The sequence below is a fragment of the Trichosurus vulpecula genome, chromosome 4 (assembly GCF_011100635.1).
Source record: "Trichosurus vulpecula isolate mTriVul1 chromosome 4, mTriVul1.pri, whole genome shotgun sequence".
Lineage (NCBI taxonomy): Eukaryota > Metazoa > Chordata > Mammalia > Diprotodontia > Phalangeridae > Trichosurus > Trichosurus vulpecula.
Window position 1 is genome coordinate 283,769,661 of NC_050576.1, and position 21,446 is coordinate 283,791,106.

Here is a 21,446-nt window from a genome sequence, read left to right on the forward strand (position 1 = left end):
GGAACAGCTGGAGTAATCAGACTCTTGCATGTGACTGATATGTTCAATAACACAGCCCACCCACAAATTAGACTGTTGATCCAGGTCGATGGGGTGGGGTGGATCCATAAAAAGTGGGGTGGAAAGGAGGAAAGAGATCTCGCTATTCATTGGCTAAAGTTAAACCCAGAGATTCTCAAATTTACTGGGTGACTAACATTGCTTTTATCATTCCCAAACTTTAAAAAAAAATCTCACACAGTGACAGCAGATAAAACTCAGTCTCCCCCAATTCCAAATTGTGTATGTTAGTATGTGCAAGTTTGTGACTGGATGTATGGTTAAGTTTGAGCTGTCATTCAGGGCAAATTCCAAACTGGTTAATGACATTCTCCTAGCCCATACCCCCCTTGCTGATATATACTCCATTCCAGTGTTTTCTCTATTGAATCATGATCATATCCTTTAATCTGTCCCCCTTAGAACTCAGCCCATATCTAGAAAACACTCCTGGAGTTATACTCAATCATGTCTCTACTGTGGGGTCACCCATATGTGCATGGGAGATGAAAAGGGGGAGGAAGGAAGGGCAAATTAACTAAGAGTGACAGACTCTGACTGCCCCCTTTTATCTTCGGTTGGCTTCCATTACCAAGTGTTGAGCTCTCAAATACCCCCCTCTCCTCATCCCACAGATTCATTTCTGTCTTAGCTGGCACCTGGATCCCAATTCTGCAATGTACTGCAAATATTTTCAAGATCCATTTATCAAATTTAGGGACAACCCTAACCTACTGATTGGCCTCTTTTTTCAGCCAGATGTAGGACTGTACAGATCCATACTTTTATTGCTAGCCTCAGGGTTCAAAGGAAGCTCTATCAGACGTAACTGCAATTCATGGCCATCAACCCCTTTAGACATCAGATCATTAGTCACTAGACATTTGTGACAATGCTTCTTAAGACTCAAGGTCTCCTTATGGTGTGTGACCGGGGCTAAGTCACTTTCACCTCTCTGGGCCTCAGTGTCCTCATTTTGGAAATGTAGGGGTTGAACTAAATGATATCTAAGCCCCCTCCCATCTGTCAGTCTAAATCTTAAGTACAGGGCCTTGCACAATTGCTGCACTGAAATGAATCCTACTATTCCTTTGCCCAATCAGAGTTATGTTTTTGTTGCTGTTCAGTCCTTTCAGTCATGTCTGACTCTTTGTGACCCCATTTGAGATTTTTTTGGCAAAGATACTGGAATGGTTTGCCATTTCCTTCTCCAGCTCATTTTAGAGATAAGGAACTGGTACAAACAGGGTTAAGTGACTTGCCCAAGGTTGCACAGGTAGTAAGTGTCTGAGGCCGGATTTGAACTCAGGAAGATGAGTCTTCCTTATCCTAAGCCTAGAGCTCTGTCCGCTGCACTACCTAGTCTTATGGAAAGCACCTTTGGCTGAGAATCAAAAGGACCTGGGTTTTGTACTGGTTCTGCCACTGACACAGGGTGTGACCCTAGACAAGGCTGTGCACTTTGGGGGGCCTATTGTCTCATCCAACAAATGATGGGATTAGATGACCTCTAAGGATCCTCTCACGGATAAAATTCTGCAAAATTGATGAGTCTTCACTGTGGTCCACCAAGTCTAGCTGGATTGTTTTCTGTCTCGGTTTCCCAGAAAGTAACATCATCTGAAATTATACTTCAGTGTGTCCTTTGAAAGGGTCAAATACATATATACATGCATATTACACACATGTATATGATTCACTTACACTCAGTCATGGACATGCGTTCCAAGTTCAGACTTGCACAGTCAAACCTATACATTCATACACAAACACAAAGAGAGAAGAAAGCGCTTCCTGGCCCATACTCTTCTGAGGCTGTTAGAGAGTGTATTTATCTCACTGTAATCTCAGTCATCCCCTTAGCAAGTTAAATATGCCAGCCATCTCAGGAGCCTCCCTGCCTGGGTGCTCTCCAGATGATTGCTCTATAAACACCAGAGTCATTCCTGGAATTGGAAGGCATGGGGGTGGGGGTAGGGGGTGCTCGGGCAGGGGTTAGGAAAGGGGTGGAGATTGGGTCATTTGGGAAAACAAAAACAAGCTGGTTCTGCCAAGGTCCTCCCTGGCTTTGTGGGCCTGCTCTGCCCTTGAAGTGCTAGGAGAGATTAATGTTGAGACGGTAAATGGTACTATCAGCTTCAATGCCTTTCAAAGAATGGGAAGGGGGGCTGGGGAGGGAGGGAGATTTTCCCTGACATTCAGCTCTTGTTAAAGCAGAGCTCTCCAGGAACCCTGGCAAGGTGACCTGTGTGCTAGAGTACTGAGCTGGTGGGCGGTTGGGACCTTTGGTGTCTTGTCCCAAACACGCTGCCCACGCTCTGTATGACCTTGGGGAAGGCTTACTTGCCACCTCTATCCCACTCCCTCCACCCCCTTCATCCACCTCTCCATCTGTCAAATGGGCAAAGGGGGTGTGTCCCCTCTTGGCTAAAGAAGGAGATCCCTCTTGGGTCCTCACTTCCTGAATACCAAACCCTGGAAGCTAAAGGATAAGACATTCAATCCCATTGTTTTAAAAGGTGAATACAAGCCCAGACTGGGCAAATCAGGACAGAGTAGGCTGAAGCAAGCAGGTCCTCTTTTCTTTATTCTCAGTCGCACATCAGGGTCACAGTTGTGAGGCTAGTCCTCTGTGACTTCCTCGGGGCCAGGGGGAAACTGAGGAAACAAGATCAAAGTGAAGCCCCAGCTGGAATAGATGGACCAAGTTATTGGACCTGGGAAGAAAAATGAGAAAAAGAAATTGTGATATAGGGTGGAGAAGGGCAAGCTACGGAATGGATCAATCTCCATGCATCGCCAATTATCACTGAGAGCACCTACTGAGTGCAGAATAAATAGTCTCTGAAAGGGGAGGATTCTACAGCACATCGTGGCAGACTCTTCTCCAGCTCCACAGTAGGCAGCAGAGGAAACAGGTTTAAACCGAAGCAAAGGAAATCCAGGTTAGATGTGAAAAAAGAATTTCATGGCCAGAATCAGAACCAGTATCGGAGTGTGATAATAATTTAAATTTAAAGAGCTTTCCCACCCATTTACTGCCTTGCTAATAGATGGAGAAGGAAGGCAAATCTCTTTCTGTTGGGGTCTTTCATAAGTAGGACTGACTATGTGCCTGGTATAGTAGAGAAAGTACCCTTCATGGAAGCAGACAGACCTTTGGTGGGACCTTATAGTCTCATGACACTCTAAAAAGGCAAATAAAATATTACATTCTAATTAGTATATTAATAATTTCCAATGCTCTATAAAGACAAGAGTGGTGTAGTGGATTGAGGGCTGGACTTTAAGGCAGGAAGGTCTGAGTTCAAATACTAATCCTGATACTAGCTATGTGACTATACATTTAACCCCTCTAGGCCTCAGTTTCCTCATCTGTAAAATGAGCATTCTCAAATAATATATATAAAATAAAGATATATATATATATATACAATATATATATAACCACTTTGCAAATTCTTAAATGCCATGAGTATAAAATATATATGCATGCACGCACTGTGCATATGTAGACGTATACTATATATGTGCACACATCTACTATATACTTGAATGAATATTTACATACATTGAGAGAAAAGGGAAACCAGACCTGGGATTTCATTTGTAAAGGGAACTACAGGTAGATACCTCTTCTGCAACTTGGGCGTCTTAAGAGAGTTACTTATAGCATAAAAATCGGTTGTTATTATTCTGTCTTCATCGTACGAAATGCTGCATCTTTTGTGGGCCCATGTCTATTCTTCCTTACTGTCACAGGAATTGGAAACAAAAAAAAAAAAAGACCAAAGTCTCCCACGGCATCTGGGGCCATCTCCAATCATCTTGATCTATATCTGGACACTGGACCCAGATGGTTCTGGAAGAGAAAGTGAGGCTGGTGACCTTCCTCGCTTAAATCCAATCCAATTCGCCCACAAGTCATGGTGTCATCTTGCTGATGTAATGGTCCTCTTCAAGAATGAAGGACCAACAACAACATCATCATAAGAATGGAAGTTTCTTCAGGGGGAAAACTTTAAATATGTTAAAACACTGAATGTGAGCCCCTCCCCCCTTGAGTATGGAATCCTTTTGAATGGATTTCAATGACAATTTGGGGTATTATAAATAGTCCTTTTTGGGATACTCAGTGCTTTTATTTCAAGTGATCCTCCTAATATGCGGGGTACATTTTACTGTCTCCATTTCACAGATGGGGAAATCAAGGAATTGCACAACATTAGGAGTTAATGACAGAAGGAGGGAGATGATTTGGTCATAGAAAAAGAGTTTGAAGGATCTTAGAAGCACTTATTTTAAAGACAAGGAAACTGAGGCAAACAGGGGTTAAGTGACTTGCCCAAGGTTACATGGGTATAGGGAAACAGAGCCAGGACCCAAACCCATATAGATAGTCCAACTCCAAACCCAACACACTTCCCACTCTACAATGCTTCTCCCACAGAGCTAGGCTAAGGATGAGAAGGCTGAGCTGGAAGATACTTTAAGGGGATATCTTAACCATCACCCAGCCTCCTCCTCATTTTCTAAATGAGGAAACTGAGACCCAGAGAAGGGAAGTCATTTGCCCATGGTCACTCGGGTATTAAATAGTAGAGCTAGGATTCAAACCCAGGTCCCCTGGTTCTAACTCCAGCATTCTTTCCATTACAGTGTCTTGTGTTTCATTAAGGCAACATCCCTATTGTAGGCCATAAAGAATTATTCTAATAGGACAATGCAACCACCAAGAGTTTCAAAAACATTAAGGAAAAATTAGCTCCATCTTGCTGTCACCCACATTCCCCTCAAACAATCTCCCCTCCCTCACCCAGGGAGCTTCCTTCGTGACTACAAACAAAGCAGAAGGTTGCTCCGGGATGCCCTGGTCTGACTGAAATTGAATAGAGAGAATGCAAAGAATCAGAAAACTTGCAAAAATGTTCAGGGTTGCACCCTCTCTCTAACCAGCACAGGGAGCATCCTGAATATAAATAAGTGTCTTTAAATGGGTCACCACTCTTTTTCCTTTCTTCTTGGCTACTAAGAGTTCACTAATTTTCTCTCAAAATAATGAACGAGGCTAGTTGCCTCACCCATTTCTACCCTCTTGGCTGAAGAAGCAGCAGAGAAGAGACAACCAATATAGCCTCTTAACTCTGGGGAGAACTCTGACCCCAGTTGGACATAAATTAGAAACTGCTTGCAATTAGCTGCTTAGAGGCTCATAATGAGAATCACCAGTCAAGAGAGTGTCTTATATCTTGATGTTTCATTGAACACTCCTCAGCTAAGGGCCTCCTCTGGAATCTTTAAAGATTAACTGGCATGAATAAAAACAAAGGATCCAGAGTAAGGGTGCTGCTCACCTACTTGTACCCTCTGCCCTGGCCAGACTATATCTGGAGCAATCAGCTCTTCCAGGCACATTTGAGGAGGAATATTGGCAGTTTGTTGTACATTCAGGAGGCTACCCAGGGTAGGAAAGCACTCAAAAGCACTATTACAAGGATTGGCTCAAGGAGCCACCACCTAAATGTGCCTGGGTGGGTTACGCTAAACCAATTATCATGGAGTTAGGTAGTTCATGTTGCTTATCTCCAGCACTTACCTGAAAGAGGAGAGGGAATATCACTTCACCTGTCTAAAACTCAATTTCCTCATTTGCAAGATGAAAGGGTTGGAGTAGATGACCCCAAGGGTCTCTTCCATTTCTAAATCTATGAACCTGTGAACTGGGGATGATTAACCTGGAGAATAGAAAGTTTAGAGGGGCCCCATAGCTATCTTCAACTATTTTAAGGGTTATCCTATGGATAAGAGATTAGACATACTATGCATGGCTTCAAAAGCAGAACCAAGATCAGTGGACAGAGGAAAGTAGCTGGGAAGCAGATATTAAGCTGTGGGGGGGAGGGGGGGGTGCTTCCTAAAAACTGATAATTAAGAGTTATCCAAAAATAAAATGGCCTGCCTCATGAAATATGACTTCTTGGCACTGAAGGCCTTTTAAGCAGAGACTGGGTGACTATTTGCTGTATGTGTTTTTAGATGTATATGCTTTTAGAGAGGATTGGTCTTTCAGTTTGGGTTTGGACCAAATGACCTCTGAGGTACTTTCCAATTTCACAATTCTCTTCAAATCAAATGGCCATAATGTCATGTATATTCCTTTTCCTCCCCATCTCCATCAAACCATGCATGTGTTGGAAGCAAATTCAATGGGCATCTCATTTCTTTCAGAGAAGGTCAAAAAACTTCCATTAAATCTCAAACATCATGAGCCTGAGGGAAGAAACAAAGCATGCCCAGAAATGGGGAATTTCATTATGCTATACATTGATAAATTGAGGTGATACTTAGCATGGAAACAAACAACAATATGAAGTAGAGAGACTGGGAGCTATCTTCAAGCATTTGAAAAGCATATGGAAGAAAGATGTTACTTATCCTGCTTGAATTCTGAGGACTGAACTAGATTGAGTGAAAGTTTCTGGAAGGAAGATTTTGCTTCAATATATGGAAAAACTTGCCAAAGATCACAACTGTCCCAAAGTGGGATGGGCTCCCCATCACTAGGGGTCATTAAGCAGAGTCTGGATGACCACTTTTAGGCTAAGGAGGGGGATGGGCCATGAGACACTGCCTTATAGAGGCTAAATGCCCTTCCCCAGGGTCTCTTCTACCTCTGAAATTCTGAGACTCCAGGATCTGATAACTAAGTAAGGGGAAAAGATTTGCTCTCTTCTCCCTCCCCTCACAATTGATCTCCACCTTGGTCCTGTTCATTCTCTCAGCCCCTCTTCCCCGCCCCCCCCTCCTCATGCCAATCACAACCTCAGCAGGACAAAGAACAAACACTCCAGTCATCCGTCCACCAGCTGGCCCCATCCAACTTCAAAAGCTTTTGTGATCCACAAGACCTTCTAGTATTCCCCCCCACCACTGTACCCCACACACCTCCTGCCACAGTTGCTATGGAAACTCTACAGACTGATCTGACTGCTGCTGGGGAGTTGCTGTTTTCATATTATCAGTCTCCAGCACTGAGAGAAAGAGCCCACCCTCCAAAGGCTGCTTGGCTTCCACACTCAGAGGTGATGAAACAGATCCCACAGACACTTCCCAGAAGTGGAGTTTACATGAGGAAAGCTTCCTTGAAGTTTTGCTTCAATCATTCTTTCTCAACCTTGAAAGGGTCCTTCCAGGGGGAAAGGAGATAGAAATCAAATGTTTCTGCATTCGTTGAAGGTCAGCATGGGAATCAGAAACCTTGGTCTTGGTCACTGTTCTTCTCCTAGCTTACAAAAGGACACAGCCCCCTGCCAGAGAGAGAGACAGAGACAGAGAGAGAGACACAAACATACAGAGACAGAAAGAGAGAGAAAGAGACAGAGGAGGAGAGACAGAGAAAGAGAGAGAGAGAGAGAGAAAGAGAGAGAGAGAGAGAGAGAACCAAAGAAAGATGGAAGAGACATGATCTCATTTGTACGTGAACCACTATAACCATGACTTGATCATTCATCTTCAGAGATGCTACCACCTCTCACCAGTGCTAAGCAAGAAGGAGCCTCAGTCAATTCAAAATCCCCTTTCGGAGAGAAACAGCGCTAAGTAATAGAGTCAGAATATGATATGTGAGATCAAGGCTTGGCTATCTGTCGATGTCCTAGGTTACCTAACTCCCATGAGTGAGGCACATACATGTCTGTACCTGGGCTTCAGTGCCCTTCTCTGTGAAATGGAGATAAATGTCTGGCCTCCAGTTTCCTCATCAGTAGCATGAGGAAATTGCTCTTAATGACTTCCAAGGTCTCTTAAAACTCTTCATAAAGGACCCTATAACCTATGACCACTTAAGAAACTTACCTGCCCCTGCCCAGAGATGTAATGCGGAAAAGTGTTTTTCATACACTAAAGCCCTAGAGAATTCTTAGCTTTTATTAAAGATATTTTAGCTATAATAATAGCATAAATATAGGCAGCTATAATAATAGTTTAGCAGTTTTAACATTTGATAATTTTATGATCTGCGAAAACTTTTCCCCAAACTCGGTGAAAACTCTTCCCTTCAAAAAAGCAAAAAGGATTTCTCTCTCAGCTCATGCCTGAGCTGAGACGAAGCAGTGCTGTCACTATAATGATTCAAAACTTGTAACCATGATGGGAGTAGGTGCTATTATTATCTTTATTTTATGGACAAGGAGGCTGAGACTTAGGGAACCCTCATAGCACTATCTTAGCTGTCACTCAAGAGCTTGGCAGAAAATTTTTGGTCTTAAACCCCCTTCCCCTCTTAAGATTCTATAAGCCTGGTTACTTGAATGAACACAGCCTGACACACCTACACCCATCCACTAATTAGAAACCTCCTCAGGCTTCTCCCAAGGAGAACTTAATGGGAGAGCCTATAGGCCAGTTCTCCTTTCTACCCCCTCCACCCACTCCCCCTTCAGAAACTTGGAAGGATACCAACCCTGCCCCCTCTCTCCAATCTCCCACCCTTGCCCTACCTCACAACAGCCAGGAAGAGATGAAGCGGCTCCAAGCCAAAAGACGGATTCGGGCTGCCAAACACCTCCCCCAAGGCAAAAAGAAGGGGGAAAAATTCCTGACTGCAGCCGACTCTGTATTCCTTTCCCGGGGAGAAGGCTTTCTGAGCAAGATCTCCCTCTGAGCTGTGACTGACATTCAGGATCAGAGCCAGAAGGGACCTTCTCTGGCTTTGTTAAAGAACCAGAGACCCAAAAAGAGGAGGAGGAGAAGAAGGAGGAGGAAGAGGAGGAGGAAGAGTGGGGTATGGGTATGTATAGTGGAGGAGGGGGAAAAGAAGGGAGGGAAAAATGGAGAAGAGAAAAAAATAAGTTGGAAGAGCAATGTCTATATCCTCATGAGAGGGAAATAGAGGAGATATCAGCTCTGTCCTGGTCCCAGTTGGGGGGTAAGGATGCTGTGAGGGACAGTAGGAGGTATCACTCAAAAGAATGAGGCCAAACCCCTGAGATCTAGTCCACCCCTGACTTGGGCAAGCTCCCACAGCTCTTTAAGACTCCCCAAAATTGGACAATGTGGCTAAGTGGAAAGAGCTCTGGCCTAGAAGTCAGAAGGCCTAATTTCTGCTACTCACTCACAGCTATAACTATGTACAAATCACTCAATACGGTGGAGCCACAGTTTCCACATCTGTAGAAGAGGTTTGGACAAGATGCTCTCATGGGTCTCTTCTAGCTCTAACAGTTTATGTTTCCATGACTCTCCTTCCCCACTTTCTTCTGAAAGTGTATGCCACACTACAGACTTGCAGTCTTTTGGGGGGGGGGGGGGGAGAATCAGAGTTAGGTGACTTGCCCTGGGTCACACAGCTAGTATCTGAAGCCAGATTTAAATTCAGGTCCTCCTGATTCCAGGGACAGTACTCGATCCACTTCACTGCCTAGCTGCTCTTTTTTATTTTTTTGAGGCAATCAGGGTTAAGTGACTTGTCCAAGGTCACACAACTAGTAAGTGTTTGAGGTATCTCCTGAGGAAAGCAGTCACACACCTCCACATTCTCTGCCCTGCCTTTTTCTCTCCACCACTAAATCCAGTCCGTGGCCTGCTCTGCCTCCTGAATCTCCCTCCAGGCAAATATGATGTGATTCTAAAAGCCTGAGCAACCAGCACAGCAGCCAGTGAATGACAATCCCCTGTGAAAGAGTTGATGTTACCTGGGGGAGGGAGCTGGTTACCTGGGATAAACTGGAAAGTTCATCTGAAAAATAAGATGCTGCCACCTTAAATCAGGGCGTAGTCCCTGAAACTATGTTAGGATGGAGACCTAACTATACCCAGGAGTCAGCTTTTTGACAAAATCTGACTTCAGATAACAGTTTATCAGTTTGTAAGTCTTTATTATTCCCATTTTAGGAAGTCTTTATTATTCCCAATTTTAGGAAGAAGCTGAGGCTCAGAGAGTTTAAGGGATTTGCCCATGATCACCAAGCTGAGAAGTATTGGGATCAGGGGTCTTTTGACTTCAGTCCAGTGCCCTCCCTGCTGAGAGGCACATGATGCAGGAGAATCTCTCTGTAGCATCCTTCTTCATCCGTACATAATGCTCCTCAAATCAGAGACCCAAGAGAAGGAGCTGTTAGTTTCCATTTTCCTAGGGTAGGAAATAAGCATACAAGGAGGCTTTCCAAGATCAACCCTAGCTTAGCCAGCTCTACCTACTCTGGCAGCTCCAACACCCTCCTTCAGATGATCATAGTTTCATCCACTATTACCTCTTTCCATGTTTCTGTTGTCTGAGCTCTTGAGGACGTGTCCCTTTTGTGTGCCTTGTCTCCCCCTGCCAGACTAAAAGCTTCTCTGAGGACAACAAGTCTGCCTCCCGTGCTAAAACTTTTGTCTTTGCATTTAGTGGGCACCAAGTGTCTTCTAGGTCTGGGGGCCAGAAATTTTTTGAGGCCACTCAATAAATTAGCTTACATCTGTATCTTGATTTATATGTATATATACATGTATACGTAGATTCATTTCCGTATACGTATTATGTATCTATGTATGTATGTGGGGGAAGCTAAGTGGCACAGTGGATAGAGCACCAGGCCTGGAGCGAAGAAGACGTGTCTTCCTGAGTTCAAATCCAGCCTCAGACACTTACTGGCTGTGTAACCCTGGGTAAGTCACTTAACCCTGTTGGCCTCAGCGGAAGAAGAAGTCAACTTACTTAGCTTGGCCCCAAAGAAAAGAAGTAAGAAGAGACAGATTTCAGATCAATGTACAGAAAAGCTTCCTAATAAATCTTTTCCTACCCTGCCACTTACTAGTTGTATGTCCTTAAGTAAGTCATTTCTCTTTGGCCCTCTGTCAAATGAGGGGATTGAACACAATGGTCTCTAAGACCTCATGATGGTCTCTACGACCAATGGTCACTAAGATCCCTTTTAATTTTAACACACAATCTAGCAATGGAGACCTGAATTCTCTCACTGGAGAATCTTCAAACAAAGGTTAGATAACCACACTTTGGGAATGTTGTAGGAAAAAAAAATTCCTGCACAGATAAAGATTAGACTAGCTAAGCTCTTGGGTCACATCCAACTCTCAAGATTCTGTGATCCCATCCTATTATCTTTGGACTTGTTACTCAGTTCTAACAGCTTACTTCCCCCAGTTCACAGGATCTAGGACTAACCAGGACCATAAACAACCTTCAGTCTCACTTTCCTCCTTTTATAGATGAAGGAGCTTAGGGCCCAGAAGAGAGAAGATTTGCGCAAAGTCAAACAGCTAAGTATGAAAGATAGAATTCAAACCAGGTCCCTATGACCTAGTGTTCTTTCCAAGACACAAAAAATATCATCAGATGGGCATTCATTCACTTGGCTTCAGCAGAAGAGGACCTAGAACCAGACCCCACTAAGGGAAAAAGTCATCAGCTCCCAAGAATCCCTAAAGCCCTTTCCCTGAAGCTAGCACCTTGCTTCTTATAAAACTGTCATGTTACCTGGGGGAGGGAGCTAGTACCTTTATACGTTGGCCTACCAGCCAACGACCTTCTCATTTAAGAATTATGGGTATATTAAACAAACAAATAAAATTCCAACCCCCACCCATCACCAAAATTCACTTTTCTAATTGGATCTTAGAAGCAAATTGGAGTGGAAAAGAAGGGGCCAATGGCCCAGCTCATTTAGACAGAACCCAACCAGCTGCTCCCTGGGGAAACTGGCCACAGCAGTGGCCACTGTCTATTTAGGATGGATGCCAGCGGGGAGAGGAATTAAGGAGCAGGGGAGCTGGGAGGAAGAGAGACAGATTTCTATGCATCCTGACACTCACTGTATCATTCAGAAATCATTCTTTCCTGTTTCCTTTATTTTAATGTCAATCCTTGAATTGCTGAGTAATGTTAATGACCAGATTGGCACTTCTCTCCTTTTCCAGTGGAGCAGGGAGAGATTATCAGTCTGTAGAGTGGCATGTACCTTCAGAAGTGGGGGTACTATGTTGGTGGGTTTTGCTTAACTGGTTTTCTTTGTTATAAGGTTGGGTTCCCTGGGTGGGGATGGGGGTGGATATATCTAAAAATGCCAAAAGACATCAAGAAAAATTGTTTAAATAATGATAATAAAGTCAATGGCAAAGGCATCATAGAGGTGAAGTCTATATTCCGTTCACTCCCCTTTTTGGGCATCATTAGCTCCCTATCCCAGGGCCCACATTCCTCCCCCTCTTCCCTCACTCCAAGCAAATCCCTTCATTCTCACGACCTTTCATGATCTCTCACGTATCAAAACTTACCTTTTCAATGGGTCTCTTTCTAATGGCATCTCTGCTAGATGCCAGTTAGCTAATCTGATAATTCAGGTAGGAGAGCATCGAATGACTGTCAGAAAACCTAGTTTGTTTTTGTTTTTTTTTTTAAAGCCTGCCTTGCCACTTACTACCTTTGTGACCTTGGGCAAATTTCATCATTGTAAAATATGGGGGTTGGGCCAATTGGCCTCTGAAATCCTATCTAAATGTAGGTGACAAACTAGATGAAGGGCTAAACTCAGAGCCAGGAAGAAGCAGAGTCCAAATCTGGCCTCTGGCACTTACTTAGCTGTGTGACCCAGGGCTAATTACCTAACTGCTCTTTGCCTCAGTTTCTTCCACTGTAAAAATGGGAGAAACTACCCCACAGAGCTGTTATAAGAAACAAATGAAATAATATAATTGTGATGTTTGCAAACCTTAAAAACATATAAAAATGATCTATTGTTATCACTTAACCTCTCTGGGCCTCTTCTGTAAAATTGGGAGAGAGAGGATTGATCAGTTCAGGGGCCATCCTTGGGGAATCCTCCAGGATGTTAGTACTCTCTCCCTCTTTTTTGTATGTTTAGAATTTATTTATCGGTATAGATGCTGTATGGTTCCAGAAGAATATAAGCTCCTTGCGGGGAGGAACCATTTGGTTTTATCTCCGCATCCCTAGATCTAGCTCACTGTGCTGTACATAGAAGGTGGTCAATAATAGTATTAATAATTTCATAATAATAATTAAGCACCTACTCTGTGCCAGGCACTGTGTTTACTGAATTGGAAAATGAATGAATTGAGAGGAGGTTGAACTAGTTTACTTCTAAGGTCCCTTCCAACTCTGAATCTATGACTCTATAATTGCACATTTCTTCCCAACAACCCCAGTAGTCAGTATAAGTGCTACTATCCCTGCTTTACAGATGAGCAAAGTGAGGCTCAAAGAGTCCGTGCAAAATGAAACAAACATGCATTCACCTCCTGGAGCTGTCTCAAGCCCAAAGCACAGAATTTTCAACCACCCCAACAGAAGACCTATATGTTGGGTAAAGGGTAGACCAAACCTTGGGGCTCTCCTGCCATAACTTCCAGGTGACCTAAACTACCTACCGAAAACAGAGGGCTCTAGATTGGAATACAAAGTATCCAGGGAAAAATCAGAACTTCTTTGCCCTGAGGCTGTGTAGGCAGGGATGCTCTCCCTGGCCCAAGCCAGCCCTTGAGTGCACCAAGGCCACACCCTGGCTGTCCTTTCAGCCAAGTAACTCGAGAATCTCCAGTGGGCAACAGCCTTCAGCTCCGCCCTCCCTTCCAACCTGCAGTGGTGAGTCAGGGAGAGCAGCAAGGGAGAGTTCGGGGCGTCCTGTCTGCGTCCCCACTATGGCGAGGAAGGGAGAGGGTGGGGGCTGAGGGAGAAAAGAGAGGGGAGTCAGCGGCACTGAGTTCCATTCATTCACATCTTTGAAGTCCTACAAGCTCCAGAAGTCGGTATGCAAATTTATGCAAGATGGGATGTAAAGGAGCATTCTAAGCCAAAAGTCCGGGTGCCTTTTTTTTTTTTAAGAAAAGCAAGGCTGCAACCACTGTAAATCAGAACCCTTCCCTCCCCCCCACCCCACCCCCTTTATTCTCCCCCAGCAACAGCAGAGGCGAAGGCTGGCCTGGAGACTTTGAATTACTTAGCATTTCTATAGTACCTTTATATCAGCACCGGGCCAGACAGCTACTTTGCTTGGCTCCTCCCCTCAGCATAATCCCCCCCTTTGTACACTGAGGCTAGGGAGGGAGGGAGGGAGAGTGAAATCACCCAGCCAAGCCTGGGGCAAACCCAGGCTCCGAACTCCGAAGCTCTCTCAGACACTTCCTGCCCCACCCCTCCCCCACACACCTAAAGGAGGTGATTCCCCACCACACACTCTCCCCAGTTTCCTGGGGTGGTGCTTTACTTCCTGTCACCTCCAGCAAGGATTGCCTTTCCTTTTTCATTCCCACCTCCCCTTGACCCTTCATTCTTTTTTATCCTTGTCTCTATCAAGCCCCTCCCCACCCCCCAGCCCTGCTCTTTCTTCTCCTTGAAATCTCTCCCCACATATATAAAAAGAGAAATCTCTCCCTTTCCACTATCTGCTCATCCTGTCCCATCTCGTAGCATCTCATCCCATCCCATCTTGAACCATCCAGCCCAGTCCTGTCCCAGCCCCAGCCCCAGTCTCAGCCCCAGCCAGACCCATACTGTCCCATTCTGCTCCCTTCTTTCAGGCTTGGGATCCGGAAGCAAGCGCCCGCAGCCCCCAGTCCTGGGAACAAAGACAAAAGAGCCAAGCTCAGAGCCGGAACTGCTGAGTTTTTGCTGCCTGGAAATAAGAGGGTATTTTTAAAATTCCTGCAAGCAACCTGCTCAAAGAGGAATTTAAGCTCCCAGGGTTTGTTCTTCTGAGGGGGCAGGAGAAAGGATGAGCCGGCTTAGAGCTGACGAGGAGTATTCAGGGCTGAGACTTGCAGTCTTCCCTAGCTCCCAGTCGGTCCTGAGTTGGGAAGTCTTTGGAGCCTTCCATTCAGCCCCCTGGGACTTACTACACTCACAATCAGTGTGTATCCCCCCTACCCCCACCCCACTCCATCCTCCTCACCTCCCAAAGCCTTCTCTTCCCATTCCCTGTCCTTCCTTCCTGCCTCTTTCCCCAGCCACTCTCCCCCAGTTCCAACCCCTCTACCCCAGTGTCCCTCCCAGCCCATCTCCCTCCATTATTCCCTCCTCCATCCCCAGACCTTGACCAGTGCCCCCACAGCCCCAGTTCTTTTCCCTCCAGTGTTCATCTCCTCAGCCTTGCTCCTCTGCTTCTAGGTCTCCTCTCAGATCCAGCCCCTCTTCCCAACCCCTCTATCCCCAAATCCCAACTCCTCTATTCCAATATCCATTTCCCAACTCCTCTCTCTCTAATATACCCCTTTTATCCAATATTGCCTTTTTCCACCCAGTGTCCCAATAGTCCCAGCCCCTCTCCTAGTTCTACACTCTCTATCCCAGCATTTTCCTGCCCATTCTGTTTTACCCCTAGTTGCTGCCTCTCTCTCTCCACATCCTCAACCCACCCTGGGACATGGACACCCAGGACCAAAAGACAATCCCAGGTTGGGCCTCAGGGTTAGGAGATGGATGAGAAGGCAGCAGCTGGAGTTCTCTAGCAGAAGGGAGCCCCATTGCCCAGACAGAAAATCCAGAGCGACACTCTTCCCATGAACTCACCCCATTGTCCCTCCTTCCCCTTCCACCCCCATCCTCATCCCCTCCCCCTCCCTGCTGCAAGAGAGGGCTGAATAGAATTAGCCTACATCTGTTCCCTTCTCAACACCCTAACTTTTTATGGCATTTGGGGGCAGGGAGATCAATTTTAAGGATTAGGGTAAAGGCAATATACTTTATTTTTTAATTAAACATTTAAGAAGCAAAAACCAAAATACTTAGTATATATCATTAAAACACAATTAAATTCCAGATAATTCTTTTCATTCAGAGTCCTTAGTAAAGCTCAACCTGCCAATGAAAATGTTTGGTTTGTCCAAAAGTGCAATTCATAAACCACAGTGCCTCTACCCCAACTGCAGGGAGCCCGAGAAATGAATGAGTCTGGGGGAGGGGGGAAGGGGGGAGGAGAAAGAAGGGAGGGCAGGTGTAAAATGTGTAGAAGGGTAGGCCTTTTTCTTTAAGGAATACTGTACTCTGAAGGGTTCATTTCAATTGCTTGAAGGTCGAGGCAAAGAAAAGGAAGGGCAAGACATTTTTGCAAAGTACAGGGAGAGAAAGAAAAGGAGGAACCCTGGTTCCTCAACCAAGATCAAAATGTGTTCTAGAAGTAGGAGAAAGATTTCAACTCTGACCCGTAATTCCTCTGTAATTCCATTCAGAGAGGGAGCCGGGAAAAAAATATAAAACAATAGTAGGGGGAGGATGGGGGGTGGGGTGGGAGGAGAACTGCAAAGAAGAGGAGAGATTGACGGGAAGGAAAGTCTGGGAAAGTAAGCCTGCATGGTCTCATGCTCTTTAAAGTTTGAAACCCTGATCCCACTCTGTTTTAATGCAGCAGACATGCAGGCACTGCCTAATTTTCATCTACAAGAGGAAAGAAAAGAATTACAATTTCCTAGACATCTTACTCCAGGCAACAACTACAGCAGGTGGCAACATAATAAAATAAAATGAAAGAAAATTCAATTTAAAAGTAAGGCAACCTAACCTGAGCATGTTGCTGAGCTTCATCATTTGGGGTGGTTGAGGGCTTTTTAAAAAATCACACTTATAAATTGCTTAAATGAGGTTTTAATAATGAAATGCCTTTTCTGTCTAATGAAGGAAGATAATGACTCTTAGAAAGTATGTTTCCCTCCCACCCCTTCACTACAAAAAAAAAAGTTATGAGTTACTCTCATCTTTTGAAAGAAGCTTCAAGGACTTTCCCTGTTGAACAATAAATGTAAATTGTATGAGACTTAATTGCACCTCTCAGATTCCTGAAATGTGGGCAGAGGCACAAGCCACATAATGGAATGGATAAGAGTTGGGGGAGTCTTGGAACTGCAGAATTAGAAGATGATACTTGAAATTACACAGGCCAGCATCCTTCCTTTTTCAAGATGAGGAAAGGGAGGCTCAGAAAAGTGAAGTCACTTACTTCCAAGGTCATACACCAAATTAAGCAGAGTGAACACTAGAATCCAAGTCTTCAGACTCACAGTCCAGAGATCTTTCCACTATGCCACATGGCTTCCCTGAAATATGCCTCAAAGCTAATCAGCACCCTCCCCCACCCCACAGAATATAAATGCCATTCTGCCATCTGGAAGGGAGGGGCTTTTATTAAAAAGTTAGATTGGTCTTCCTTACTGTCCAAGACACTCACCCCCCTCCCCCATAATAGCTTTCACCCAATTATCCAGAACATGAATGTTCTTTGACTTCCATAAGAGCAGCAATTCTCTTTCTCCCACTTAAATGTTTCCTCCTTTCTAAGCTTCCAACATTGTAGGAAGTATCCTCCCTGTTCCCTCCCAAAAATAGAAGTCTTGTCTTTTTTTTAAGCAATTCTCCCTCCAAAATAATAGTCCATGTTCTTTTCTTCCTACCTCTATCATCTAGGTCTATCATCTAGTCCCACCCCTTTCATTTTACCAAGTAATGAAAATAAGGCCCTGGGAAAGGGAAAGGACTTTCCCAAGGTCACTCAGCTAGTAAATAGTCACAACCAGACACCAAGCCTTTTGATTCCAAGCCCAGGGCTCTTGCCACTACAACAGAAAGTGGTTAAGTGGTAAGTGCCCTTGCTTTCCTTCACATAGGCAGGACAACGAGCAAACGTATACCTTGTGGTGGACAGAGCACCAGACTCTTAAAAACCTATAAAAGTGAGAAAACCTTTAAAAGAGTATGGGGCACCTTTGTTCCCTTTCAATACCCCTTCCAAAGGAGGTAGGCAGGACTCTTTCCTCCACCCACACAAGGAGTGTATTTAAGGTCCTTCCTCCCAGGATCCAAGAAGGTTCTTTCTTTCCAAATTGTATCCCAATTTCTCTCTGCACCACTCTCCACATGAGGAGGAGGACTCTTCCTTGCCCCCCCCCCCATAGATATTTCCCTCAAATAGCAGTTAAGTTCTTTTTTCATGGATTATTAGAGTTGAAAGGCGCTTTTGAGTCCAACACCCTCCTTGTACAGATAAGGAAACTAAGAATGAGACCGAGTGATTTGCCTAAGAGTAAGGAATTAAATCCAGGTTAAGGTTCTATTGTAAAAATCCCTAGTCTTTCCACACCTCTACCCAAGGAGATATTTGTAAAGCACTTAGCACAGTGCCTGGCACGTAGTAGGTGCTATAGACATACTTATTCCCTCCCCTTCCCTTCATCCTACCACCCTAACTTCCACCCACCCAACCACCCTCCCACCCAAGAGTGGTTTCAAGTGCCCTCGTCCTAACCGAAATTTCTCTTTTAAAATTGTGGCCCTTTTTCTCACACCTCCCCTCCCAATTCCCTCCACAAGAGTGGAAAGGCAGCCCCTCAATCCCCTCAAGTTTTCCTTGCAAATAGTTGCCCAGGTTTCTGCACGGCCCCCTCCCTCCTTTACCTGCAACCTGCTCCTGGCTGGTGCCATACTCGGTGTCCCGTCGCTTGGCGCAAGTACCCTCTCCCTGGACCAGAGCTTGGAGGGGCAGCTCGGAGCCCGGGTTTGGGTAGCAGCGGAGCCCCTGGGCGCAGCGCGGGGTGTAGACACCGCACGCCTCGCCCTCCAGCCGGGCGCAGACCGGACAGCAGCCGCAGCCGGGCTCCCGGACCAGTTCGGTGCAGGGCAGGACTGCGGCGGCGGCGGCAGCTGGGGGCACCGCTGGCGGCGCAGCTGGCCCTGCGGCCGGAGGAGCGCAGGCTGCCAGGCGCTCCGGGGTGCAAGGGGGACAGCGGAACAGCACCTCGGCTAGGGCCCCGTGGCTCCCTCCCCCAGCCAGCAGCAAAGGCAGCAGAGGTAGCAGCAGCAGCAGCGCGGGGCCACTCAGCCTCGCCAGCATGTTGGCAATTGTGACAACGAGGGCGGGGTGGAGGCAGGTGGCAACCTCCGGAGCTCTGGAGCCGCCTCCTTCTGGTCCTTCTCCTCCCCACCCGGAGCTGCCGGGTCCTAAAGGGCCCCTCTTCTCCCCGCCCCCCGAACTTCTCCCCTCCCCCTTTTGGAGACCACCCCCTCTTCAGCCGTGCCATGCGAACCGACCTAGAAGCGCACACTTATGCCTCTGTTGGGTCGAGCCCAATCTCCTTCTGCTCTCTACCTATGTAGCTCCTTTGTCCATGTCTTTGTCCCTTCCGTTCTCTGCCCTCTCCTTGTCTACTCTCTCTGCCTTCCATAGGGTTACTACCAAAAGGACCTAGATCAGGAAAGAGAACAGGGAATGGACATAGAGACTTCCAGGAGACTCGAATCTGCCATTCCTTTTCGTTTCAAAAACTCCACTCCCAACACAATTCTCCGTTACAAATCTGAAAGCTGCCTCTAAGCTCCCAAATAACCCCAAACTCACCCCTTTGGGGGGTTTCCTTCTCCCCCTGAGTCCCTAGAGCGGTAGAGAGTTACTCTTGGACCCTACCCTGGATCTTCAGTACAGAATGAACTGCATCCCCCTAAGCTACCTCCATAGTGGCACCCCCCAAGGACTGACTGACTGACCACGAGTTTCAAACTCCTACAATCCATGCTTGCCCCAGAAGTAGAATGGAGGCTCCCGGAGGGAAGAATGTGTTTCGTTCTTGCATTTGTACTTCCAGGGCCGAGGACAGAGCCTGGCACATAGTAGATACTTAATAAATACTCGTTGAATTCAACTAAATTCTGGCGGGATCAGCATTCCAGACCTGGCACACTCCTGCTCTCTGCCACACTCATGCGGGGAGATTTTGTGAGGTAAAGGGACAATGTCCTCCTCCCTTTCTTTGCATGGTATTTCCTAGCCCCTCTATTTAATTAAACATAGTCATTCCCTCTAGTACAACCTCCCATCCCCTCTGCTCCTGGGCAGTTGTCCTCAGTGCTCCCAAATTCAGAAGTGATTGGTGTAGGATTATAGTCTTCAGAGACTACAGCACTGAAAGGGGTCCTTGAGAGGTCATCTCTGTCTACCAGGTGTCAGAGAAAGCCTAAGGGTTCTGTCGTTTACAACTCTCCCCCCTCCCCCCCACAATAGCAAATGGACAAGGGTTGTCTCCATTCATTGTACACTTTGATTTATGGAATCATCCCTCCTACTCTCCTTCCAGGCAAGACTCCTGCTTAATTACTTCTCAGACTCCCTGGGAATGGCCCAAACAAAGACCCTTGTCAGGAAGAATTCCTGTTCCAAGCCCTAATATCTGGAGGCCCATTAAATTGCTAGCTACCTACATTTAATATCCCAGTGCTCTACATAACCTCTGCTCCTTTTACCATTAAGATCCCTTGCTTTTGTAAGGTTGTGTGTCTCCAAAATCAATTACAGGCCACTCCCCCCCAAAAAAACCTAAAAAGATCGGACTACATCTAGGGAGCTTACAAGAGTGCCCAATAGTCTGATTTGCTTTAGTGAAAGAATTTGAAAAAATGAGAATCCTCCAAGCTATTCTCTTTACATGAATATAAAATATTGGATATGGATAGAAGGGACCTTAATGATCATTTAGTTCATTTTGTAGATGATCAAAATGAGGCAAAACCAGGATTTTGTCCTCTTACTCCAATTTCAGCGCAAATATTCTATTTACATCATTCTACTCTCTTGACTGGACACCTTTCTGGATACTACTTTGCTCACCTTTTTAAAAGGGCTATTAATGGTGATCCCAGATTTCCAGAAATAGGGGTGAGAGGGTGAAACAAAGAGTAAAGAATTAGTTCGTGCTTGCAGTGGACTCATAATCAGAAACCCTGGAAACCAGAGACTTGGGTACTGACCTCAGCTTGTTTTTTTAATAATTGTAAAATTTTGGGCAAACTCCCCAGACCCTCAGCTTTATCATTTGTAAGTTGAGGATAACAATCTTTGGTCCTAACAACCTCACAGGGTTGTAGAGATCACTCTAATTATATATATAAATTGCTCTGTAAACCCAAAACACTATATATACATTATTCTGATGGACAAAGGCAGTTTTCCAGAATCCCTTCTCACTGTCTTTGTTCATGTTCAACAAACTAACTTCAGTCCCCACCTTGTGTTCTCCCTTCAGGAAAGTACTGGATTGGACTATATGTGTGTTCTTATACCTGAGTTGTTTTTTTTTTAAATCAGTTTCACAAGTACAGATAACTTTTTGGGTTGGGGGAATGGGGAATCTAAAGGGAGTAGCAGAGAATTAGTGAACTGAAAACTCCATACGAGTTGACAGTGAGATGTGGTGACTGAAAGAGCTAAGAAAAGTATGTGTTGAATTAAAACAGACAGAATTCCCATTAATTAAATTCCAGTTTTCCATTAGTAAAGAGGTGACAATCCATCAGTGCTCTAACAGCATCTAGCACAATGTGTTTAATTCTGGGAACCAGTTTAAGAAAGAAATCGTTAAGCTGGAGAGTATACAGAGAAAGGCAACCAGGCTAATGATGGGCCTGGAGTTTGTGC

At 45.3% G+C, this 21,446-nt stretch overlaps 1 protein-coding gene across 1 annotated transcript in view; it reads right to left on the reverse strand.

The window, feature by feature from the left end:
• Nucleotides 1-18,929, reverse strand: part of IGFBP2 (insulin like growth factor binding protein 2) — a 39,196-nt gene extending 20,267 nt beyond the window's left edge. The window contains exon 1 of the mRNA XM_036756350.1: nucleotides 18,437-18,929. Within this exon, the coding sequence (XP_036612245.1) occupies nucleotides 18,437-18,872 (436 nt within the window). The 5' untranslated portion in view covers nucleotides 18,873-18,929. The remainder of the gene's footprint in view (nucleotides 1-18,436) is intronic.
• Between the last annotated feature and the right edge of the window lie 2,517 nt (nucleotides 18,930-21,446).